Here is a 27565-nt window from a genome sequence, read left to right as displayed (position 1 = left end):
TAATACTACACGGTCCATCCAGGTATTGCAAGCACAGGCTATGCAGTGGAATGAAGTGACCCTCTTATAAGTTACTCGGACACCAGAGCATGTGCTTTATTCACCCATCTCTAGCCGGCATTACTTCAAAGCTGTCTAGTGGAGCTGACCATCTGCAAAGTATTACAATATTACAGCTTCCCTTAGTGGGCCTTTTGTATCCCCCCACTTCTTGTGGAACCCCCTTGCCCAGATGTGGTGTCCAATATCCTTGGGTTCACCAGTGGCCGTATTACTAATTGGCTTTTTTTCGCCCGGCACACCTCTGAAAAGGTGCAATAGGCGCAAACAATGCCAATGCGCCCCATTATGGTAAATGCACTGCCTCCTGGCCCCATATTCATGGGAAAACCGGAGCAGCCGATCCGTGTTTTCACAGTGCAGGCGGCACCCGCCTGCACTTTCAAATGGGATTAGAGATCTCCTTGCAGGCGGGTGCAGTTGGGGACTGCACCCGCCTGCAGGGGGATGTCTGAGTGGTCCATGGGATCCCCTTTCCCCCATGGAGATGGTTGCTCTGAGGGGGCGCACATAGTGCGCCACCTTTTAAATGGCTCACTGTCAGTGGACCTCCTGAGGGCTCCTTTGACTTTGCACCCGCATTTGTAATATGGCACGAGCGCAGAGTCAAAGGAATTCCCTCATTTGCATAGGGCACGCACCTATGCAAATGAGGGAACACCCTCTGTTAATAGCGCTGGAGATTTAAGTATGCCAGCGCTAACTGTATTATCAATCAGTCAATCAATATTGCTTTTTTTCGATAACAAGTATCATAAAAGCATCAAACAAGCCTTTTAAAAATATACTATATACAGATAAAAGGTACCATAAAATATCATATCAAATACCTAATATTTGATAAGTCGGGGCATAATGACACAATCAGCTAGATTCATCATTGAAAAATGGGCTCGCAAAGGGCCAGATTCCGTGAATCTAGCCCTTTGCGAGCGCAATTTTTGCATTTAGGATTCATCATCCCAAATGCAAAAATCGCTAATTGCGAAATCGCATATTTGCGAGGAATTGCATTTAAGGAATCTCTATTTGAGATTCCTTAAATGCAAGTCATTAACCATTTATTATTTGCGAATTCGCTATTTCTGGCCGCTATTTACCGCGAAGTCTGACTTCGTGGTAAATAGCGAAAACTTAGAAAAATGCACTTTAGTGCATTTTTCTAAGTGGTATGTTACACACACACGTGTCCTTTGGACATGTGTGTGCGCAACATCAGGCTAAATTTACATTTCAGGGGTGCTACAGGGTGTCTTTTGGACACCCCTGGCACCCTTGAAATCGCTTCCTTATTTGCGATTAGCAAATTGCTAATCGCAAATAAGGAGTGACTCCATTCATTCCTATGGGCCTTTGGGCCCATAGGAATGAATGGGGAGTCATTCCTTATTTGCGATTAGCAATTTGCTATTCGCAAATAAGGAAGCTGTAGAAATCGCAATTTAAATTGCGATTTCTACATGAATCCCGTTTTGCAAGTCCTTAATAGCGATTCCTTAATAATTGCTATTAAGGACTCGCAAAACGGGACAATGATGAATCTAGGTGAATATTTCCACATAATAGAATATTCCATTTTGATAAAAACATGAGTTAAAAAATGTGTGGTTTAAAAGAGTAAAACCTGATGTACATTATATGAGTGACAGTGCATAGATATTAATTCAAGCAATATTTAATCGTTCATCTTGTGCTATAGTATGTTCTCTATGGGGCTTGTAAAGTGAAGTTTGGTCGCCCTTCGTAAAGCTTTATGCCTGACTATACCGGCGCAACTCAAGAATTTGGCCACTCCGCAAACGAAGAGGGTTCTCGCATCTGAATTTGAAATGCGTAATGCAGTGCGATGATCGAGAGTACCTAATTGTTTGCAGATTGGTGTTAACCTTCTAGACCTTGCCTTTTTGTACGGCGTACAAGTAAACATTAAATGGGCAATACTCTCCTTCGGCGCCCTACAGCAAGGACAATCTTCCGTTATCTGTTTCGGGAGGCGCCATTTGGCAGTCAACACATGGACCGGAAGCAACCCAAGTCTAAATTGGCAATAGAGCGCCCTGTCTCTTGGTGACTGGATTACGTCCAAATATGGTTCAAGGCTTCTACATTGTTTGTGCTGGATCTTCTTGCAAAAAGCTAACCACCCCGTTCACGTATAAGGAGAACAGGGTGGGTGCCATCACACAGCTCTGACGTACTCCCCGGTTTACTGGATTTCTTTCCGTCAAATTTCCTTGGGACCCCCATCTCACTTGTGCATAATTGCCCTCATGGAGACGATCAATAAATTAAGGATTGGTGGAGGGATACCCACGTCTACTAATGTTTGCCACAACTTCTTCCTGGGGACTAGGTTGAAAGGCAGTCCTTAAGTCAATAAAAGCAAGGGAAAGACTGCCTCTGACGATCACAACAACTTTCCAGTATATCAGGAGAAGCCAGAAGACCTGATCCACCGTTCCTGTGTTGGCCCTAAACCCGCCTGATACTGGGAGAGGATATCTCCGTCCTCAGCCCAAAATGGTATCCTCTGGAACAGGACCCTGCCAACTAACTTCTGAATTGCGTCAATCAAACTGATTGGCCTGTAATTGGCAGGGTCCTCTCTGACTCCCTTCTTGTAAAGAGGGACCACCTCCGCCCCTTCCATGAGATCGGTATTATAGAGGGGAAGCACAAGCATCTGCGCCCACTTCTATAATACCAAAGTGCCCCAGGGGCACGCAAAGTGGGCGCAAACACCTGTTGCACCCCCGGGCAATTATTGTAATACGGCCCCTGGTGTCCCCTAGCTCCTGCTGCCCGTACTTCCATCTCGTGCTCTCAACGTAACATCGCCCCCACCCCCTTGCTTGAATCAATCGCTACAGTTTTGTTCCCTTCTACTACCACATGGGGCTTGCCGGCTCCCCTTACACGAGTAATTTCACTCTATGACTCGCACTGGCCTCCTAAACAATCTGGCAGAACACCATACATGAGCATGTGGCGCATTCACGAGGTCAGTGTCAGGCTATGTCATGATCCACTTCTTCGCTTGATGTGTCTTCTTCTTGCAGTTTGCAGGATCTGACTCATGAACTTCGGTTGCATGGTGGTACTTCTTGGACTGGAAAATGATCCAGGTGTCTGCATTCCTGCTCAGCCTGCAGGAATCATGGTTTCCTTCTGGGTGATCACTTGCAGAGGTTGATTCACGGGCTCAGGGGTTTTATGATACAGTGGTGCAGCACGGGCACAAGCTTAAGAGAACAGAGTCTGTCGGCTGCTGTTGGTTGTTCCTCCGTCCACCTCTCACTACATTGTACATCAGGATCTTGGCCTAGAATACGTTGAGGACCAAATTAGCCTTGCCACACTATTACTATGGTTCTCTGTTTGGCTAAATAAAGAGGCCGTCATTAATCGTCTCATTCTCATTGATTGCCTCTGGTGTCATGACGATTCCAAAATTCCATGGATCAGATAGATTAGAGAGACCTCCCCGGCCTAAGGTTGCCCTTATATTTTTGACATCTCCTGTAATATCACTAAGTGGGATAAAGAGTGGCTAAAGGATTGCTTTCTCAATTATGGAAAAGACTGTCAAGAGAGGGCGGAGCTGATGAAACCTTCCGTCAGAGACTTTTGTCTTGTTCAAGCAATCGATGCTGTAGCCCCCCACTTGGTATTGTCCAGAATTCATGGGAAAGGGCGCCTTTAACACAATTTCAAACTGGATCAATTAGATGGCTCCAATGTTTTCTTTAGAGGCAATTTGCACCTACTGATATTTTATTATCCCCGTGTAATGAAATCTCTCCCCAGTCATAGTTGCAATTTGTATTTTTTTGCAAGTTCTATGTCTCCTTGACTAAACAGCACTTGATTCCACTATTGAGAAACCGAAAGATCAGGAGATGTAGAGTTGCGCTGAGTTTTCTCCAACAACTTGAGTGCCACATAATATGCAAACCAGCGAGTTTTAAAAAAACAGAAATGCTGTATAGCTGCGAAAATCAGTGTTATTATAATCATGCTTGATACTGGGTTTGATCTGTCTGAATTCGTAGTAGTCTATGGTACTTATACACTTGGTTTTTGATTAACTTATTTTCTCTGTTTCTAAACTGTTGACATTTTTATATTGAAAAGTGATGCAGTTTATTTAATGCCCTCATTTAAAAAATTTGTAATCATGTTTTAACTATAGTTATTGTATATTGTACTTTCACATGCTCTTTTATGATCCATTTATCTGTGATCGAATAAAGAATTTCACTTCACTGGGTGCATTTTTTCTATCATTACCTCTGTTGGAGGGATATTTTTCTAAATGATATTTGGGACACAATATTTTTGTCCGAGACTTATTAGGCCTCACTATTCCAGTACCATACTACACAGGGCTGAGCCCAGCCCACCACAGTTTCCAGTGAAACCCAACTCAGCCTGTTGTGCATCCTGGCCCAATTAGGCAAACAGACCAGTCCTGCCTTTATCCCAGTTGAGTCCAACCAAGAACCCATTCCAAAATCCAGCTTTGTCCATATAGTTCCTCTCAGCACAGAATGAGTTCAATCAAGACCAGAATCAGTCCAATATCCCAGCATTGTGAATAAGAGCTTAATTTTAGAAAGAATGGTCAAACCAAAGGTTGACATGCGATTAGAGTGGTGGGGGCTGGGTTTCAGTGGGTCAACATAATGAGTAGATAGCATGTACAACGGGATTGTACTTTAATGTAAATTTCCGGCATATGTGTTTTTTTCATTTGTCCTTTCATATTATATCTGGTTACTTTCTTATTTGGAATGTGCAATGTGAGGTGTAACTTCAAGTTACAACACTCAATAAGAAATGAAAAAACAGCTACGAAGAATACGTATGGGAACTGGCAACAACTAAACAAAATTTTTAACTTAGCATAACTTTCTCAAACGCCCTTTGGACCCAGCTCTCTCCACTGCACCATTACATTCTCAAGCCCATTTGGTTTAAGACTTGTCATATTAATTAGTATTATTGCATAATAGTTAAATCTATAGAGTTAATAAAATAGGAAACAGAATGGTCGAAATTTCAAGATGGCCTTCAATCTATATTTAACCCTTCATAGCCAAGCTCACTCCTAACTTCACTCAAATGCCATTTTGCTATTCCACAGAACCTTATGGATACCCAGTCCTCATCACAATTTAGCCTTCGCTCTAAATACTGCCTGGAAATAGAACAAGAGTACTGGTGATCAAGCATGTGTTGCTCAAGTAACCTCTTCTAAAGGAAATATGGAGAAAAATGAGTAATCACATCACAGAAGACTCCCTCAGTCAGTTTCACAACAGTAGATCTAAGAGTGGCATTTGCCATCACTTTGTTGGCCTTTTATAAGCAGGCCAAACAAAAAGACAAATAAGATGCAAAATCATCAGCCATAGGTTCCGCTTCAGGAACAAGAAGCTATTATTTACTTTAGGGGGTCACTCTGAAAAAAAATCTTCATGCAGAAGATCATTTGCAGTAGCTTCTTCTCCAAACAATCAAAAGGAACCCCAGGACAAATGATCCAGTTAGAAGGTTGAACATTCAGGAAGCCTTGTGGATTTTCAAAACTGGTAGTGTAAATTAGGGTTTGAATGAAGCACTAGACTGGCAAAGCTTGTTACACAAATAATATAGTGACAAGTAAAACTGTTGCAATTACCCTGTTTTTTCAAATGTATTTCATTTAGTTTAATGCTGCTGTGTACTGAATGAACCTAAACCTTTGGGTTGTTTCATTTATAAATCCAATGATAGTTATCCTAGAGTATGTGTTCCATAAATTGGCTCGTGCATCTAAATAATGATATTGTTATATTGCTAGTTGCAAATATTTAATGTGTTTATATAATAACATTCTTCCATTGATATTTGCTATCCTTTATGTGATCATAAGATACCAAATGTTTCTTTACAGTGAGATGGAGGTAACTTTGAGGGATGCTTTCTTATGCATTGCTTTGAACTGAATAACACTACCTTAACCATTCTCTGCTGGTATGGTGTAACATTGCCATGAAATGGGCAATGTTCTAACCCAACAATCTGTTACTGTGGCTCTTTTGTCAATGATGCTTGTGTTTGTCCACTTATGTTTTCAGTTTTATACAAGTATATAAAGAAAGCAACATTTGAAATGTATTCTTCAGGTATGTGTGGCAAATATCAGACTTGAGCCTAAAATTGCCACCTAAATGCACCACAGTGTGATTTTTACCATTTACAGTTAAGTGAGGTTATCCTGCAGCTTTAGCTATGAGGTCTAGTGTTAGCTGATCTTATTGAACTCAATACACAAAAAGGACGTATTACAGACCTACGAGCACCGACTCCCTACAATACTAATTAAAACACACACAATAAATGCTTGTGGTCTTGTCATCACAAAAAAACACAATCTCATAGATTCAAAACAATGATTGTTTTAAGGACGAGAACCCTCACCCACCCTTAAGTGGCATGCTTCATCATAGGGTCCCCCCTCACCGTATGGATTCCTTAATATGGTGTGGGCTACAACTATTTGATAATTATCACCCTATGTGTGCAGTGGTACGGGTAAAGGGAAGAGTGCAAAAATGAAAAAGAAAGAAGAGCTTAAACTACCTCTTGGTGGGACTACCTGTCTTTATTTACATCTCCTCAAGGAATAGGATTAAAAATCAAGAGGAAACCTCTTCAACCTTAATGTAAATGATGTATCAGTTATGTGATAGGTCTACATGTTTCAGCCGCTATAGTCCCTATAGTGGATGACATAGGCTTTCACCCACAAAAAACTAGTCAGTATGCAAGCTTCTAAATAGAAAAAAATAATAAAAATATTATATTAGCACCCATATGCTAAAATCTCTAACCTTGGGTTTTTTCTTTGGGTTGTGAGTACCTGAATAATATTCTCTTCCCTAAAAAGACTTGTTTGGGCTCTAGGATTCCAAGTGTTATTGACCAGCGGCGTCGATCTTTTAGCAACAGGCACATATGCTGAAAGGATATTTATCTTCTTGAAATAACTGGCTTTTGATCTAAACATATCAGCCCTCATCCATCTAAGACATGGATAAAAAATGTATTTCTCTAGTTTGACTAAAGGTGGGTACGTATTGGAAATATTAATAATTTTTCTTTTTTCTTTCAGAATGCCATCCACGAGAAATATTCTTCACTAGGCAATAAATGCTAACTATGGAAAAATGATACCTCTAGCAAAGGAGGAGGCTCCATGGCCTACATTTTAGGCGTCTCACACAAAAGAACAACAAAGTGGGACCTCAGAAAATTAAGGTAATTTACCCATTGGTGTAGCTAAGCATGTTAAAAATAACTGATATTTTTCCGGAAAGTGTAGAAAATGAGCAGCGACTTAGGGCCAGATGTATCAAAGTGTTTTACCCATTCTGTGTCTATGGGAAAATGTATTCATACATATGGCCCTTAGAGATTAAAACCTGCAATGTTACTGCTCTCCTTCTGTTCTCATAGAAAACAAATTCTGATCAATCAGAACTTGGTCTGTTTTTCCACAAATGTTTTTTCCATATTTGGGGGCACCAGATTTGACTTTCCCAGACAGTATATATGAGGCTGGAAAAAGCACATACAGCTTTAGGTAAAGTAGCAGCCAAGTCCCATTCGCCATTTTTCTCCCAGGAAACACCTTTCCGGTCCCTCCTTTACTCTTCCAAACTCCCCCCTAACTCTTATCTCCACCAAAAGGCCCATCCATACATTTACTATTTGCTCAGTGAAGGTGGAAAATGTATCTCGTAAAGCCCCATAGAATGGCAACTTCTTTATGGTTGTATGACTGGAAAAATGGATCCCACACAGTAACTCCCCCTCCAAGGGGTTCAACTAGCAGCTGCACAGAACTCAGGTGACTTTACCAGGAGGTAACAGTATGATTGCATGCAATTTTACTGTGCCCACAGTGCGGTGCAATCTTTGAAAAGAGTATTCAAATAAATGAAAGCATTAAGGTAGTGAAAAAAACACAAAGGTATTCAGGTGAATGGATTCTGGTAACTGTAATGCATCAGTGTATGAGAATGTTACACGGTGGCTGCTGCTCTAATGCTCAGCCAATAAATTGACAGCTCATAGGAGGTTTTAGGTACATTTTTATTCAATACACAATTAAAACCGGTAACCAAAATAGGGACTTTGATATCATTATTTGCAACAGGTACAGTTTCACAGGGGCACAAGGGTGCAAGGAGCTCACAACACTCCAGTTATTGCTATTTTTTACTTCCCAGCTTCTATAAGCACCTTGTCCCAGATATTTCTTACTTTAGGTTGTGCATGGGAGTTATTACTTTCTTGTGGCTGTGCAAAGGTGCTAGCTGTCTACAATCACCTTCTTCCAGTTATTTCTTACTTCTGAATGTATATAAGAGCATGCTACCTAGAAGCACCCTCTTCGGGGTATTTCCAACTTCTGGCTGTGAAAAGGCGCTCACCGCCTATAAGAACCTTCCTTCTTCCAAGTATTTCTAACTTCTAGCTGCACAAGGGCTCTCAGAGTATACAAGCACCTTCTCCCAGGTATTGCTTACTTCAGGACATCCGTAAAGGAGCTCACCATCTCGAAGCAATGTATTTCAGGTATTTCTTACTTTGCGATGTAGATAGGAACTAACTATCTAGAAGCACCCTCTTCCAGGTTATTTCCTACATGTGGCTGTGGGAAAACACCGTCCAACTACAAACATCCTCTTCTAGGTATTGTGTATTTCTTTCTCCTCACTTGTATTGGTGATCCACAACACACTTGCTGCACCACTGACCCAAATTACATAGGGGTCCATTATGATGTCAGGCGGATCGCCACACCCGACCGGCGGGGGAGATCCGCCCGACATCTTTCCCCAGCCACACGCCAATTACCCCAACCCTATTACGATGGCAGGGGCCCAGCGGCGGACGGAAAGACCGTCCGCCACTTTACCGCAGGCAGGCAATCGTTACGATTGCCTGCCATGCGATCCTGGGCAATTATATGATGGCAGTGCCTAGCAGGCACCGCCCGCCATATTAGGGTGGCAGCGGAGTTTGGCCTTTCCATTGCGGCGATGCCGCCATGGAAAGGCATGCGGTGTCTGCCTTTGGGGTCCGTTGCGGGCCCCCGTGGTGTTGGGATGGTGGGGGTTGCACATACACTGTGCGGTGCCTGTCACGTTGTGCATGCAAATGCACAACGTGCTTTTTTTATATTGCGGCGGGTGCTGCTTACAGCACCGCCCACCGCACTGTAAAAAATGCGGGATGAGCCCGCCAGTGTGGCTGGCACGTCCTAATTTGAATGGCGGGACAGCCTCAACATGGGCGGTCGTCCCGTTCACCGTTTCGGTGGCGGGCGGACTTTGTCCTCCCGCCATCGTAATAGCCCCAATAGTCTCATGATTAGTAAAGCGGTTGATCATAATTAAAATATAATAAATTAATTTTCATCATTTAATGGATACATTTTCTTCTCAAGTAAGTCAAAAGGGTCATTTCAGGGTCAGCATTCTTCTCAATAACCTGCAAAAAAGCAAAGACGATTCGTCAATAAGAGATACGTTCCTGAAAATTCATGTTTAACAGTCTCATCAACAACATCATCAAATAAATGCAAAGACACAGAAATGGGTTAAAGCGTGGGTCACATCTGTGCTTGATTTACTACTGGGAGATAACTGTGCCACCTAATTTGTATTCTGCCAGCTCTGTCTCCTACCTTTTACAATAATCTGCATTTAAAGCATTCGACCAACCACAGAAGGAGTTGTTATAGGAGTCAAAGAACTAGGTTTGGGTCAAGCCAGCCTTTATATAATATAATTTATAATATGCATTGACAAAATCAAGGAGTGGCTTGTAATTCAAAAAGTAAGTCAGACCTATTGACTTCGTCAATAATGATGAATGAATAGGTTTTATAGAGTGCACAGATGCTCATAGGAGTGCCCCAGGGCTGTTGTATAGGTTATGTATGTTTTTCATCATAACTAAATCTATTAACATATTTCAAAAGCCTTATTTTTCATTACATATTATCAATTCTACTGTGGAGGTTGAATCTATCGATCTATCTACCTATCTATCTATCTATCTATCTATCTATCTATCTATCTATCTATCTATCTATCTATCTATCTATCTATCTATCTATCTATCTATCGATCTATCTATCTATCTATCTATCTATCTATCTATATATCTATCTGTCTATCTATCAAACTATCTATCTATCTATCTGTCTATCTTCTATCTATCTATCTTTATCTATCTATCTATATCTATCTATCTATAAGTATAGATATATATACACACACAATTCTGAGAAGAATAACTGTCTGACAGCGGAATTTCTTATGATGACTTCTTTATTCATACACTTAGTTAATTCTTAAAAAGACAACACCTGTTTCACACACTGCATTTCTTCATCATTAGCAAAGCAAGAAGGAGAGCACATAATATCTCTAAAGAAGAACTTCTGAAAGATAAAAAGAAAGGAAAAACTGTGGACAATAGTACCATGATATTTATTATAACATATAGTGAGGGTAACAAGAAAGTGTACAATACTCCAAGGAAGCACTGGGTTATTCTCAGCATAGATTCAGACATTAGAAAACTTTTACCTTTTAAACTGATAATTTTATATAGAAAGGCGCCAATGCTCAGGATGCTTTTAAGCCCTAGTGACTATGCACTATATGAAGAGAGTAAAAAGGTGATGGAGCAGAACACGTATGGCTGAATATGCTTCCCAAAGGCACACACAGATGCAGAAAATGTACCTGTTGCATATATGTAAAGGACCATACTAGAATATTTTCAGACAGCAAGGGACGTGTACAATATGAAATGGCTTCCTTTATCATCCTTAACACTTGTAGTTGCATATAAGCAATGACTTGCATAGGTAGCAAAATGCATATAGGCTCCTCAATTGGAAAATCAAAACCAGATGGATGGAACACATATGGACAATGAAAAAGTGTGATTCTAAGTACTCTATGGTCATACAGTTTTGTGACAAACATAACATAACGGAATTGGTAGGCATTCGCTGTATAAGTATAAGGCATGTAACATGGGATAGGAGAGGGGGAGACTTAGAAAAATAAGAGCAAGAGAAACTTTTTGGATAAATACATTACAGATGGTTCAATGTGGGTTGAACATAGATCGAGAACTATATACACCCTTAAAGTGAAGGATGTAAGGGAATTACGATATATCTTAAGCGTAACCAGCAATGACATTAAATGTGTGTCTATGTATATCTGAATCCTAATTTAATTTAAGCTGTGCAAACAAGATATTAGTTTGCTGTAAAAGTTGAAGTTGTGCGGTAAAAAGTGAAGTCAAGTGAAGAATAAGCATCTAAGTAGGGTTTCCATATGACAGTGACTAGAAGCAAGATATAGGATGAATAACCTTGCTTGGTGAATTATATTGTCTGCTTTATAACCATGCATCTTGGCACACACAAGCCTCATGAACTGGTCTTCACATTATTGGAAGGTGGATTATTAGTAGGGGTAAGTATGCACCTGCCACTAGCAATTAGGCCAATGCATTATTTGGACCAGACAAGGTCTCAATAAATTATTCCCTTGCCCAATCCTTGGTATATGGCAACGAGCAGGCAGGCTTAACTTAGGAGACAGGTTAAAAACACCGATACATTAAATGAGTAAGATACAACCCACAATAAAAATCCACAACCAATTTATAAAAAATTGAAATATGTTTATGATTAAAATGACACCAAAATGTCAAAAATCCCTTATAGGGAACCGGAGATATGGATTTGTAAAGAATAAACACTTCTATTACTTAAAACCATATAGCGTCAACTTGCAACATCTGGTGGTCATGCTTGACCAGAACAAAGTCAAAGTTTGAGGCCGACCGTGATGGAGCTCTGGTCGGATACACTAAGCAGGAGGCCTCGGTCAAAATTTTACCTTTGTACTTAGATTCTTGTCTGGAGGATTTCTTCTCAACGTCAAGCGGGCTCTCCAGCAGACCAGGATTAGCAGGGCTTTGTCAGCTTGGTTAAGCGGGAGCCCTCGGTCAACTCCTAGAAGTCTTTTCCTCAGGAGCTTTCAACGGGACAAACCTGAAATCCACGCCTGGTCACGGTGCAAGGTAGTTAGCTTCACTCTTGATGTCAGGTCAGTCACCATATGGCGCTTTTTCCAAAATTTGCTCCAAACATCTGGAACTTCTTCCTGAAGTTCCTCTTAAGGATTCAAAGTGTCTATAACACAAATCCGAGGTTCTGACGTTTCTGAATTGCACCTCTGAAGTTGGGACTACAGTTCCCACAATGCACCTGGCCAAATCCCGAGGTCCTACTGAAGGTAATCAGCTGGGTTATTCTTGCTAGAGAGGATGCAGGTGTAGCTCTTTTAACCTGTTGCTTTCAGGGAGTCAACTCCTCTTTTTGAAGCAAGGCAAAGTCCTTAGTGATGTAGGTCTTTAGTGTGCAACAGGAGCAGTGATGAAGGGTGCAGTCCTCTTGGTGCAGTGCAGGGTTCCAACAGGGCAGTTTATCTTCTTCTTGTAGTTTGAGGCAGCAGATCTGGGTTGCTATGCAGCATTCACATATTTATCCAATGCTTTGGGTTGACATGCAGGGGGCACCCCTGACCAATGGGGTACAGAGTGCCACCCAAAAGCTTGACAGCTTCCTCCAGTGTGTGGCATATTCTTGTCCACAAAGCACTGTACTTCAAGATGGAGAATTCCTCCTTGAGAGTAAGAGCTGGCTTACCTACTGGTGTGGCTCATTTCCCTTAACACTCCCTTTCCAGTCCTCCTGCAATGTCCACCTCTGGGGCTGCCATATGGCTGGGGGGTACAGGAAGAGGGAGTAGGCCTGGCTGGCATTCCTTACTGTCCCGCTCTCTTTGAAGCCTAGTTTGATTTATCCAGCCCTCGCCCTGGTCTCTGCAGTGTTTAGTTATCCAGCACAATATCCTTGGTGCAACAACATCTAGTGTTGCATGGCTAAACACTTATAAGGTTCCAAAGGCGAGACCTATTGTTTATTCCAATGCTTGTTTTTTATTTTTGTTGAAACCCTCGATGGCCAGTCTTCAGTTTCTCTAAGAAAGCCTGGAGTGTGGGCTACAATTGTAAATTGGTCACCATTCGGATTAGCTCACCGAACGTAACCTAAAAAATATGTTTGTGTTTTGGCCACCTTTGTACTTAACGGTTGCATGAGCAGTTGAGTAATTGTGCAACACAGACACTTAGGGCAAACAGGTAATCAAAGGAGTCATGAGGCAATGCACAAAATCCATGAAACTAGTATGCATTTGTAGTGAGTAAAATATCACTAAATCACACTGACACAAGCTTGATATTAAGAAACATACTGTAGGGAGCTGCTAAACCTACCACAGAAATATCCCCTTTTGTAAAAAGACTTCAGTATATATTATCCGCATTTAGTTATCCTAGTGCCAGGCCAGAAATGCGGACGTGTACTGAGCAGCGCTAGTTAGAAATGTAATTTCCATTAGATTTTGGGGTCTCGCTCGACCACTTCTTTTGCAGATGCGTTTTATGCATGTGAGGTTAGCATGAGCAGTCAGTTGTACAAAACAAAACTATTTTACGATGCAAACACCCTTTAGTATGCAAATGAATTTCCATTTCCTACTGGCAAGTAGCAGCGATGCTTAGCAGGACAGAGTTAAGTTGCAAACTGGCTGCCCTTACTCCAATCGTATTTGCAGGAGAGATAACTCGGTGACCTGAGCATCCAACTGGAGATAGGGTCCACTCAGGTGTTCACATTTCCCAGGTCAACATAATGAGAACCATTCAGATGGGTAATTTTAACATTATTACTATGTGGCCGTTCAGCACTGTTCGCTCTGGGTGGTTATGGCTTCCCTTTGATAATATGGTGTGATCTGTGACAAAATTACAGTCCGTCTGATATTGGCTAGTAAATCTGTATTTTCCACAATAATTCACCTGGAATTCTGTTCAGACGCGCTGAGATGTACAAAGTTATTGCCCTTCATTTGGCAGTTGATGTGCAGAGTGTTAATTGCTTGAGTGTATGCAAGTGCTGTAGATTACATCTTTGCGTGACGTGTACTGCGTGATAATCAATGGCTTCAATAATCAGCATTACTGTATTCATTCTCTTTTTCATATATAACATCATCTGTTCGGATGACTCATCATTCATTAAAGGGACGCGTTCTGCAATAAATCTGTGCTTGAAGGCACTGGGCGGAGGTAATGAATATGAAACTCCCTTAAAATGAATGTGTCATGCTACATTTATTTGGTGCCATGAGACTTCCCCACTCTATCTGACCTGCCTGACACCTTTAAAAAGCCAGCTTTGGCAAAGCCAATCATTTTCGGCCATGAGAGATTTATTGGGTTTGTCATTGTTTTTATGCATGATGAAATGCAGCGATCCCACTGCTCTGGAACATTGATGAAAGCAGAGCTTTAAGTAGGCCGGGTCCCTCCGGTGCTCAGACCCGGTAGTATTTTAGAATACACTTTGAAACGGGTCCCTATCGCACCCTATATTCATCTCCTTAACTCTACTTGAAAAACACTGACGATTTCTGAGCAATTAGTGTAATAAATATTAATTTAATCCATGTCAATGATGTACTTCCAGTTTTACATGATTTCACACGTTTTATTGAATCTTGCACTCCATTAGAGTGGTAGGTATTCCCAGGATGTTGTGTTTTTTAATCCTGCATATTACTCTTATGTAGTGCATGCTTTGAAATGAGTCGCCGCCAGATGTTTATAATGGCCACGATTAAGAGGTCTAGAGTTGAGGCTGAAGGCAGGGCAAGTTTCTCACATTGCTGTCAGTGGCCCAAAATGGTATTCACAGTACATGGACACCCAATCTTTGGCCTCTCTGCAGAGAACACACAAAAAAACATTGTCAAAGTCAATAATCCTGACTGATTTTAGTTGTATGTCAGTTGTTATGTTATTATATCTGGATTCAAAAACAGAAAGGTCAGAGAGACACCAAAATACTGGTTGAGTGGCACACTGAGATAATGACAGAAATGTAATGTATGTGGTTAAGCCACACCTATGACTACAGTGGCCACACTCTTTTTGGAGACCCCCCTACTTTTTTCATCCCAGATCCCACTTAAAGCCCTGGTTAAAAGTAAAGAACATAAAAGAGGTATGAAACTGTCAACACTGGTCACGTCACAGCGCTATTAATTTCTTTCCTTTAAGCCACATTGAACAGCAGCCAGCGCTGCAGTTCAACGTGTTTCAAAAACATTGGCAAAGCCAATAGATCTCAAAGAGGCAAAACCTAATGGGTTTGCCCATGCTTGTTTCAGTAGCTTCCCTTTCCTTTGCTGCCGGAATAGGTGCGAGTTAAGGCGATAGGATGAGGTGATCTGGGAACACACTATTGATGCGTTAGTCTGCGCCTGGGCAAAGGTAGAAAGCGCTACGTATTCTTAGTGCTAGGGGCCCCCACCAGAATAGACCCCGTACGGAAAATAAATCAGTTTCACTCCGGAGATGAAAGGTGAAGAAGGGCATTTGCATGGAAAGGGCTTTCTTTACGTTTCGAACGTGGGTGTCGCTGCCCCTGCATCTGCAAATGCTGATCACGCTAGAGGAATTTGTTTTAATACAGACCGGTCAGTTCCTGAAGCATTTAGCCCTGGAGGGAGCCAGCGGGCATCTCCTTGGGGTAGCCGTGTTTAAAAACACGAACAAAACCCAATTACCACTTGGCGTGGGGAGCTTTGACTACCCGTGCCTCGTGTGTCTGTAGTGTTACTGAAGTTAGCGCAAAGTGGTGCCTGGCGGCTCACGCCCGAGAACCAGTTCGGAAATTGTTATTTTGTTTTTGGAAGAAAGTGACTCTGGCATAGGTGAGGGACAGTTTTATTAAGAACTTCAGTTCTTGCCTAAATTGTGAAAGTGTACTGCCACAATGTATGTATTTTACGACCATCTCCAAAAGCATAGTTAGGTACATAAACCAGAAAACAAGCCTGTGAGTGGTGCGCATGAGCAGCCCACCCCTCTTTTCTTCTTTCATTTAGTTGCTTCCCTGAGAAATGGATCTAAAAAAGAAGAAGCCTGCGAGTGGTGCGCACGCACGCGTCACTGCCTGACATGTGGTTTCAATTATCGCGCCCGTGTCTGGGCACAATAATTGAAACCACATGGCAGCAGGTGCGTGTAATAGACACAAATAAGCCATGGACAGAGCAATGCGCCCACCTTTGGCCAATTGCGTGCTGTCTTTTATAAAAAGACGCACGCAAAGGCCAAAAGCCTTTCCCAAAAGGAAAAGCACACGCACAAGTGTGTGCGATTCCTAGACCCATTTCCAAGACCCCTACAAAAAGTCTCTCGCTGAACGAGCATTTCTGCGCACTGCACCACTAGGCGCGAGACCTAAAAATGGGGGCGATCAGGGCAAAAAGGATGACTTTCTCACACACATATACATTAATATATTATACTTTTTAAGGGCAGGAGTGATACAGCAAGAAATCAGGCATTTTCTTGATTGACTCCAGTTAGTAGAAGTGAAAGAACAGTCCCTACGTAAAAACTATACGCCTATCTCTTTAGTAAATTCTGACTATAAAATATTTTCAAAAATTCTAGCTCTCTGTATACATCCTATATTATCTAAACTCATTGGCCCTGAACAATCAAGATTTGTAAAGGGTCGAGTATCATCAGATAATTCCAGAATTTTCTTCAACATTCTCAGTAAAACTTCCTCTCTTGACTATCCCATTGCAGCCATAGCTTTGGATGCTGAAAAAGCTTTTGACAGGATCGGATGGGATTTTATGTTTCAGGCTTTAAAATGGATAGGTTTTCCTCCAAAGTTAATATCCTTTATTTCAATACTATACTCGGGCCCCAAAGCTTCTATTTTCGTTAAAAGGTAAGATCTCTGATTATTTTCCTCTCTATAGAGGAGTCAGACAGGTTTGCCCATTATCGCCTTTATTATTTGTAATAGCGTTAGAAACTTTCTTAACCAAAATCTGACAAGACTCTCAGATTACTGGTTTTCAACTTGACTCCAGTAAGGCCAAAATATCTGTTTATGCAGATGATATTCTTTTATATTGTTCTAACCCTATAACATCTATTCCCTCCTTCCTTAAGCAAGTTGATATTTTTTCTCAACTCTAATATAAATGTGAGGTTCTGCCTCTTAACGTGACTTGTCTCAAACACTATTTTGCTCATACTGGTTTTTCTTGATAGCCCTCTAAGCTTAAATATTTAGGTCTATGGTTCACTTCAAATATTTCAGATACATTGAAAATCAATTTTGATCATATCAATAAAACTCTAAAAGATACTATCGAACGCTGGCATCCACTTTTCCTGTCTTGGTGGGGACGATTAGACTCCATCAAAAGGATGCTCTCTCCTTTAATTCTTTATTCCTTATCAATGATCCCTGTTCATATTCCTGCGTTTTATTTTAAAAAAATGGACTCTCTCCTAACAAAATTTCTCTGGAAAGATAAACCCCCTGGAATAGCACTGTCCTCTTTAAAGGCGGACAAATCCAATGGTGGTCTTAAATTCCCTGATTTCAAATCATATCACTACGCTTTTTCTTTAAAACAGTCATCACGCTGAGTTTCTCTTGAACACCATACACTTCCCCCTATATGGGTCTCCATAGAAAAGTCTTTTGTATCTCCCTTTGATTTTAAAGAAACTCTAGCCTTTACCAATAATATCTCATCTTTTCGCTCTCCTGTTATTTCTCATACTCGTAAAATCCTCATTCCCCTTTTATCATCCTCTTATCCTTCTTCCTCTTCTTTGGATCAACAACCCATTTGGCATAATAATTTATTGCGCATAAAAAAGCGTACTATCTATTGGAAATCTTGGCGACGCAGAGGATTGTTATGGATTTCACAGATAATGGCTAATAACATCCCTTTATCTATCGCTGACCTTCAAATAACATTTTTACTGCCATCATCTTGCAAATTTCTTACTCCCTGCTCTTACTCATTACCTTTTCTCCCTAGCATCTGCCCCTACACCACCCATGAGAAGCTCAACTCTTTTTCCTTTATTAACTTCCTTCCATTCTGCTTATTCCTTATATAAACTCATATTTCTTTCTTCAGATAGAACCAAATCAAAAACTGAATTGGCATGGAAAAAGGACTTGTCTCAATGCTGGTCGACCCTCATTTGGGATAAGACATGGTTCAAACGCAACAAAACCTCTAGGGCTGCTAACACTTCTCAAACCCTTTATTTTATATATCAACATTTGTTATTTACTCCAGCAAAGTTAGCATCCTTCTCTCAAAACACTTCCTCTACTTGTTGATCCAGCCCCTATACTCCTGCTGACTTAAAAAATATGCTCTTTGACTGCCCCATTACTTCACAATTTGGGCATTCAGTCTGGACTCAAATCAATAAAATATTCAAAACTAATGTGCCTTTCTCCCTACCTAATATCTTCTTAGGTTCCTTATCACCTCAATGGCCCCAATCCAAAGCCTTTCATTTGATAACTTCAAATTGGAAACAAACAGACAAGGTAACTTTTAGAGCCAGGTGGAACGCTGTTTTTATCACGGACTAGATGCTGATTATATTACTCCCATTTCTCTATGTATTAAAACAGATCTTCTATGGCTCCCTTTGAGTACCTTTTTAACTTCTGTTGCATCATCTATTGTTCCGCCTGTCACCACATCAGATGAAGGTCGGAAACCACCATGATTTATTACGTTGTCTTTTCTTCTTTTGACTTACTTAACATATCAATATCCCCCCATACTTCATTTTTTTATCATAGTATAGGAGTTTTTCATAATTGATATATGCTTACAGTTATATTTCTCATATGTTATGTTCCCATTTTATTGATATAAGAATGATACATACTTTCCTCATGTTTTCTCCCCTTTAACCCCTCTCTTTCCCTCCCTTCTCGCCTTCTATTCCTTATTATTAGGTAACATGCTTTGTGATAATAATTGCATTTGATTATTATTTTCCATCTTCTTATAACATATTCATATGTTTATGAAGCATACCATTTTATGTACTCGCTGTCCTTCAACTGTTTTATTACATCACTGTTCAATAAACTCAAACTTTAAAAAGAAGTGAAAGAACAGTGGCTTTGTTTGAAACAATGCACAAACAATACAGGACATCTAGGAGTTCTAGACTCCAGTATGAGGCTGAGCAATTTTTTAAGTAAAACAAATTTTGTTGCGCCGCCCCTCATCGCATTTGGGGATGCAGTGCATGCAACGAAATTCCTTTATTTATTTATATGTTTGCTTACCAGTAAACCTCCGTAATCCATAGTTTACTACCCCCCACCCTGCCCCTCCCACTCCCCACGTCACCGCCCGCCAGGTACTCCCACTACCGACTGCGGCTGGTGGCAACATACCACTTCTCTCCGGAGTAATCCTTGAGATGGCTACAGACGGGCAACAGGAGTTTACCATATAGCTCACACGCAGGCCTACCCTGCACAGGACAAAATACTGGCTAAACTCCACTTCCTTGCCACTGAGTATTTTCAAACTATCACAAGAGACATAATGCACATCTGACATGCAATCAAATCATGCTGTTTGTGCCGGGACTGAGGTGCATCATTAGGCCAATGCAACACTATACTGCCAAGCCACAGACCCTTGTGTTTAGGCAACGGGTGGAGGATGTTTGGGGGCCTCTTTCATGGTTTGATGGGATGTTTTTTATTGTTGACTTCTTTGATATTATCACAAACATTGCCTTAAGAAAGCATAACCACAGCCTCATACCTGTAAAACACTTATAAATTATGTCTTTAGAAGTATAGAACTGACCTGATTGGCAAACGTGTGCCACTCTTTTAGCTATCTGATTTACTAATGGAAGACCCCTTTTAATTTGGTGCCCAGGTCTCTTTTCTGCTCCAATCCAACCCTGGTTACAATCGTCCGACGACCATACGATTGACTACTACAAAAATGTATTAAAACAGGCTTATTAAAGTAGTAGGTCATGAGCTACTGTGTGCAGCCCAGCCTACTAATTTAGAAGCTTTTGATTGGTTCAATGAATATATGTATAACTAAATTGAAAAGTGACTATTGGAGAGGAAAGTGTGTATTTTCAGAACTTATAAAATGATGTTGAATTTCCAAAATATATTTAAAGCTGATATGTGTCATTAGTCATGGGGTGTTGGGGAGACATAATACTGCCATTAGTAATTTGGTGCAAGGGGCATTACTGCTATAGATTTTATATATTAACCATGCAACCACCATGTAAGTAATGGCATGAGAAGGGAGACGAGAACGTTGTTACTTTTTGTGTGATTGTTTGTAGAGATTTTAGAAATTAACAAAACAAAATTGCTTTTTTTTAAGTGTGAAATGGAATCTAAAAATAGCTTTGGAGAAGACAACTTTCCAATTACATTATATTTGGATTCATTGAAAAACACTTTAGGTGCAGTGCCACATAAATTGCCTATTAAAGTAATCACTCTTAGCCTTAAAGTTAACTTTCTAAATGGCACCAGTGATGACACCCCTGATGGAATCACATATACCATCGTCAATGCATCAGTAGTGGAATAACTGATATGGCAGTATATTGCCCTTCACACCAAATGGTCACACAATGGTGTATATGGCTATCTGAAGACTCTTTTTTTTATCTATGCATGATGATACTTTTTGGGGATATGATAGTGGTTTGTGGGTACATTATAGGAGTATTTATGGCATATAAGGGTATTTATAACTCATATGATGGCACTTCAAGAATGCGGTTGACACTTTTTAACCATCTGATGGCTCTCTCTGGCATACTCTTTGGACTTAGGAGGTCAAAGTTTGAGCTTATAATACTTCTTTTGGGCATATGTTTGGCACTATTTTTGGAGTTTAACAGCACCATGAATCGCTTGAGTCTTGGGTACGGGAAATAGATAATTGCATGAAGCAAGAAATACCCTATGCAGGGCACGAGGCTGCCGACACAATCACCTCAAGATATGGGGCGATTTGATGGAATTCAGATGAATATAGGTATGGGCAGAGACACCAATGCATATTCATGGCCCTATAACTGAGAGAGAGTTTCAGACCCAGCTGTGATATCCTAGCTTCATCGATGATGTAATGGCAACCGATGAGAAATTACGGTATTTGTTGAGCCAATGCTGTGTAGAATGTATACCATACCATATTGCTTATTTGTTACTAAAATCCAAAGTTTAACAGATATATATATATGTGTGTGTATATATATATATATAAATGTATATATATACGAAAATGAAGGAAGCATTGCAATCCGGAGCTCACTGGAAAGCTTTTCTATGCACAGTGAAGGCAAGATAAATCACTGTGTCCCCTTTTAATAAAATGACGAACTGTGGGACCCACTGCGAGTAAATACATTGTGTACCTTCCACGTTGTATGGTTGTGCTACCAAGCAACTACAAATCCCAAGAGACACTGGAACTGCTACGAAGCATAAATGGGATTGAATACACGTGGGGAGCACTACTCCACACCAGTCATCACGCCCAGATGAAGAAGCAGACAGCTTTGAAACGCGTTGGCGGAAGGTGATTAATGAGGATGAATATGCGACCTTCCAAAGCAATAAATAATTGAATTACCTGCTGCGGAGTGCGTCACTGAAGGGCAGAGCATTAGGATAAAATATATATATATATATATATATATATATATATATATATATATATATATATATATATATATACAGTTTAATAAGTGTACTGTTAAATTGATCATAGCTTACATTTGAGTATACACCTCAAACACATCAAACTTTTGATAAAGGGATCCTAATTATTCAGCTGTGGAAGTAGTAGCGTAAGTTTTTTTCGTAGGCTGCTTAGCAATAAGTATCAATAGTCTGGCCTCCATACCACAGATTGTCAAAGAGAGCATCAGGTACACCTTTTTGTACTTCCATCGCAGGGTGACAAGGAAGACCACAAGACCAAGTAAAGAGTGCTATTTTGTACAAATTTAGAATCGAGCAACAAACAAGATAGCACTCAATAAATCAATACCTAGCCAGTGTAATTTTTTTAAAATAGAAAAATACTTTAATACACAAGCAACTCTACACACAGACTTACAAATATTAATATGATTTTAGGTGAAGTAGACATTGAAACTCCTCCTCAAAGGATCTCACAGAATATCCAGGGTGCAAATCTTGTACCCTAATTAAATATCACAGGAAGCAACTAGCTACCTAAATGCAGCCTATTTCTGGTCTCTTGGCGGTGCTGTGACACAATCTGTGCAGCAGCAGACTCTAGCCTTAACAAGCACTGGCAAAGCCAATAGTTCTCGCCTAAACTTGATCTATTGGCTTTCTTAAAGCTTTCTAGCCATGTTGCACTGCAGTGTGTCCGCTGTGCATCATGGATGAAAACATACCTAACAACTTAAATAATATATTTAATTGTGTGTGGAGGAGGTGGCGGCTTGGCAGAGGCAGTGCCTCATTCCAAGAGCTACCTCTCCACAAGGCACTGCGGCCCTCTCCCCTCTATTGCCCCTCCTAAAAACAAAAAGCACAGCAAAAGCTTGCTGAGGCTGCTGGCACCTGATGTCCTGGAGTATTCTCACATCCCTCTTTGGACATTGGCTTTTAAGATACTTTGAAAAACAGCTGGAAACCCACTGCTCTACAGTGGTTTCTACTTGTTTTCTCCCCAACCCTGTGATATCGGCTCCTCATCAGGTGACCATGTGGAGGAAGCTGATATTGTGTAACACGTGGTGGCACCGTGTTGATATGGCAGGTCAGCTCAAAGTAAAGGAAATAACAGCACTATGATTCTGGATTAAATAACAGCGCAGCACTTGCATTCATGTATACTGAAATTCAGCAAATGCCCATCCAACTGATAAAAAAAAATCTGGATTTATTTTAATGGGATAATGTGCCACTAAGTCCTAGGTGCAGCACAGTCATCGCACAAATCCAGACATATCTGAAAACTAGACTTGCAATGTCCCCTCTCCATTTTCTTACACGTAATGCCCTGCAAACCATAACCCGTGGCTAAAATCGCACATTTTCATCACATTTCTGCGATAGAACATTCCTGAATATGTGGGGATTCACAAAATTCCTACCAGTCCCACTTTTTCTGATAAAAACAATATGTGTGGGTGGACTTAGTGCATTCAACAGATATGGGTGACAGCTCAATATCTGAAGTCAACACAGTCTTCTCGATGGCCCCTGGCTTGGTCTGGTCTTGCCTCAATTAATAGGCTCAATCAATCAATCAATCAACCATGCCATTTGTATAGCGCACTACTCACCCGGGAGGGTCTCAAGGCGCTTGGGGGAGGGGTATGCTACTGCTCGAACAGCCAGGTCTTGAGTTGTTTCCTGAAGGCGAGATGGTCCTGGGTCAGCCGAAGGTGGATGGGGAGGGAGTTCCAAGTCTTGGCAGCCAGGTAAGAGAAGGATCTTCCTCCGGCGGTGGCTCTTCGGATGCGTGGTACGGCTGCGAGGGCGAGGCTGGTGGACCATAGCTGGCAGGTGGGCGCGTAGAAGGTCAGGCGGTCGTTGAGGTACTTGGGGCCCAGGTCGTGGAGAGACTTGTGTGCATGGGTGAGGAGCCGGAACGTGATCCTCTTGTCGACGGGGAGCCAGTGCAGGTTCCTCAGGTGGCTGGAGATGTGGCTGTGTCGGGGGACATCCAGGATGAGTCGGGCGGAGGCGTTCTGGATGCGCTGGAGTCTTTTCTGTAGCTTGGCTGTGGTTCCGGCGTAGAGGGCGTTTCCATAGTCCAGTCGGCTGGTGACGAGTGCCTGGGTGACAGTCTTCCTGGTCTCGGTCGGGATCCAGCGGAAGATCTTGCGAAGCATACGCAGGGTGTTGAAGCACGATGAGGAGACGGCGTTGACTTGTCTGGTCATCGAGAGGGAGGGGTCCAGGATGAAGCCCAGGTTGCGTGCGTGGCTGGTTGGCTTGGGTGCGATGCCCAGGGCTGGGGGCCACCAGGAGTCGTCCCAGGCGGAGGGCGAAGATCCCAGGATGAGGACTTCCGTCTTGTCCGAGTTCAGTTTCAGGCGGCTGTCCTTCATCCACTCGGCGACGTCTTTCATCCCTTCGTGTAGGCAGGTTCTGGCGATGTCGGGGTCTCTGGTGAGGGAGAGGATCAGCTGGGTGTCGTCGGCGTAAGAGATGATGTTGAGGTTGTGCTGGCGTGCGATGGCTGCGAGAGGTTTCATGTAGATGTTGAAGAGGGTGGGGCTGAGTGAAGATCCTTGCGGGACGCCGCAGATGACTTCGGTGGCCTCGGAGCGAAACGGGGGGAGGCGGACTCTTTGTGTTCTTCCGGCGAGGAACGAGATGATCCACTCCAGTGCCTTCTCTTGGATACCGATGTTGCTGAGGCGCTGGACTAGGGTGCGGTGGCAGACCGTGTCGAACGCAGCGGAGAGGTCCAGGAGGATGAGGGCCACTGTTTCCCCCTTGTCGAGCAGGGTCCGGATGTCGTCGGTGGCTGCGATGAGGGCGGTCTCGGTGCTGTGGTTGGCTCTGAAGCCAGACTGCGAGGGGTCGAGGGATCCGTTCGTCTCGAGGAAGGCGGTCAGCTGTCTGTTGACGATCTTCTCGATGACTTTAGCAGGAAAAGGGAGGAGCGAGATGGGGTGGAGGTTTTTGAGATCGGTGGGGTCCGCTGTAGGTTTCTTCAGTAGGGCGCTGATCTCGGCGTGCTTCCAGCTCTCCGGGAAGGTGGCGGTGTTGAAGGAGGCGTTGATGATGTTCCGGAGTTGGGGTGCGATGGTGGAGTCGGCCTTGTTGAAGACGTGATGTGGGCAGGGGTCAGTCGGTGATCCGGAGTGGATGGTGTTCATCGTGCGGGCTGTGTCTTCGGTGGTCACCGTGGTCCAGGTGCGAAGGGTGGCGGTGGGGGGCGTTGGTTCGACGGTTGGGTGCGTGGGTTGGGCGCCGAAGCTGTTGTGGATGTCGGCGATCTTGCGGTGGAAGAACGAGGCGAGGGAGTCGCAGAGGTCTTGTGACGGAGTGATGTCGTTGGTGCCGGTGCTGGGGTTGGAGAACTCCTTGACGATAGTGAAGAGCTCTTTGCTGTCGTGGGCGTTGTTGTCCAGTCGTTCCTTCAGGGATTTCTTCTTGGTGGTGCGGATGAGCTGGTGGTGCTTGCGGGTAGCGTGTTTGAGGGCGGTCATGTTGTCGGTGGTCCGGTCGAGGAGCCAGGCTTTCTCGAGGGTGCGGCAGGTCTTCTTGGAGTCCTTGAGGTCGTCGGTGAACCAGGATGCCTTCTTGCTTCTGGGTCTGCTGGGAGGGTTCTTTAGTGGCGCGAGGTCATCGGCGCAGGCGGTCAACCACTGTGTGAAGTTGCGGTCTGCTTCATTGGGGTCCGTTGTGTTGGCGGGTGGGCTCTGGCTGAGGGAGGTGGTGAGCTGGTCTGCGGTGATCTTGCTCCAATTCCTGTGAGGTACCTGTTGCGGGTGGTGGTGGGTCGTGGATCTTTTGAAGCTGAAGTGGATGCAGCTGTGGTCGGTCCAGTGGAGTCCGGTGGCGTGGCTGAAGGTGATGTACTTGCTGGAAGAGAAGACGGGATCAAGCGTGTGACCGGCGTAGTGGGTGGGGGTGTTGACCAGTTGCTTGAGTCCGAGGTTGGCGAGGTTTTCCAGCAGGGCGGTGGTGTTGCGGTCCTTGTTGTTCTCCAGGTGGAAGTTGAGGTCCCCGAGGAGGATGTAGTCAGTGGAGGGGAGGGCGTGCGGGCTGATGAAGTCTGTGATGTCTTTGCTGAATTGTGTGCGCGGTCCCGGGGGTCTGTAGACGAGGGTGCCTCTGAGGGTCGTCTTAGGGTCGGTGTGAATCTGGAAGTGGAGATGTTCGGCTGCGGCGAAGCAGTCGTTGGCGTCGGTCGTGATGCGGATGGTGTTCCTGTGGACGATGGCGATGCCACCTCCGGTCTGGTTGATGCGGTCCCTCCTGATGATCTTGTACCCGTCCGGGATGGCGATGGCGATGTCGGGTGCAGAGGAGGCGTTCATCCAGGTTTCCGTGAGGAAGGCGACGTCCGGTGATGTAGCGTCGAGGAGGTTCCAGAGTTCCACGGCGTGTCTGTGGACGGAGCGGGTGTTGATCAGGATGCACTTGAGGTGGTTGCTGCTGGTGTTTGTCTTGGCGGGTGCGGGGCAGGTTCGGAGGCAGGTGAACTTGCAGGTGCAGTAGGTGAAGGGTCCGTGGGTGTGTCTCGGGGTGGCTCGGCAGCAGGCGTGGGTCTGGCCGGCATTGAGTGCGTTGAGAGTGGCGGCGTCGTAGGTCAGTCGGGTCGTCTTGCCTCGGCGGGGAGAGCCAGGGGTCCTGGCGCTGGGCGCGGGCCAGGCGCGGACGGGCGCCGACGGGCTTACCTTTGGCGCACCTTCGGCGCTCAATCAGCGCTCCCGCTGCGCGCGTTCGCTGCGCGGTCGCTCTGGGGGCGTCATAAGTAAGGAGCCGGGAGGGAGGAGCAGCTGAGTGGCGGGAGCGGGGCGGCGAATGGAATCACAGGGGGGCGGGGCCGCAGGGAGGCAGCGGCGGGAAATTCCAAGAAGCAGCGGGAAATTCCCAGGAGCAGCGAGAAATTCCCAGGAGCAGTGGGCAGTGAGCGAAGGAATCTGCAGGCAGGAGGCGGCAAAGGCAGGCAGGAGCGGCAGCAGTGAGTGGGGCGACCAAGCCCTGTGGAGGGCTGAGCGGTCAGCCACACAATGTTGTGTATTTCCTACAAATCTATATAGGACCTGCGCATTTACACAACATAAGCTAAGAAATTTGTGTCCAGACTGATTCCAGACACCCCCATAGGATATGTTTGCCTGTAGACCAGCTAGCTCACAGGGCCACTTTAAGTCCCCCAACCGTACCAAGGACTGAATCGTTTCTGGCTACCATCGAACATGACAACCCTGTCCCCTCAGGGATCATGGAAACAGTACAGCACTTTTGACTCAGTCACTCATGCTCACTTTGTCTCAGAGAGATACACAGAATAAACGGGGATGTTTTCAACGAGCATTTATTAAACCATCGTCATTCTTGGTTAAAATACGTGTGCTGCAACAACCATGAGACAGAAACAGATATATATGGTTATAAGCACCTACAGAGTAAATAAAAGGTAGAATTTTACCATAGCGCTAACACAATGAATATATGCAGGCATATAGATACATGACAGTAATAATGCATACTCCTATGATGCTACCCCCTACCTAGATGTACCTAAGTGTGCCTAGCATGTATGTAGGTGTATAGCCTAGCATCCCCCTAGAAAAGAGCCAACCAAATTACCTTATGTGAGAGAGCATGGTACCCCGTCTTGGTCTCGAGTTGGACCCCCCCATGAGGGATGTCAGCCCGCTGCATGCCGGAGTATCTGTATCA

The 27565-nt window shown here is 43.4% G+C and overlaps 1 protein-coding gene across 1 annotated transcript in view; it reads right to left on the bottom strand.

The window, feature by feature from the left end:
* Nucleotides 1–27565, bottom strand: part of LOC144762934 (xanthine dehydrogenase/oxidase-like) — a 575825-nt gene that overhangs the window by 502102 nt on the left and 46158 nt on the right. Inside the window, exon 2 of the mRNA XM_078648235.1 lies at nt 9549–9606. Coding sequence (XP_078504361.1) covers nt 9549–9606 — 58 coding nt within the window. The remainder of the gene's footprint in view (nt 1–9548; nt 9607–27565) is intronic.

The sequence above is a fragment of the Lissotriton helveticus genome, chromosome 6, assembly GCF_964261635.1.
Source record: "Lissotriton helveticus chromosome 6, aLisHel1.1, whole genome shotgun sequence".
In the NCBI taxonomy this organism is placed as follows: Eukaryota; Metazoa; Chordata; class Amphibia; order Caudata; family Salamandridae; genus Lissotriton; species Lissotriton helveticus.
This window is presented reverse-complemented; position numbering and strand designations above follow the sequence as displayed.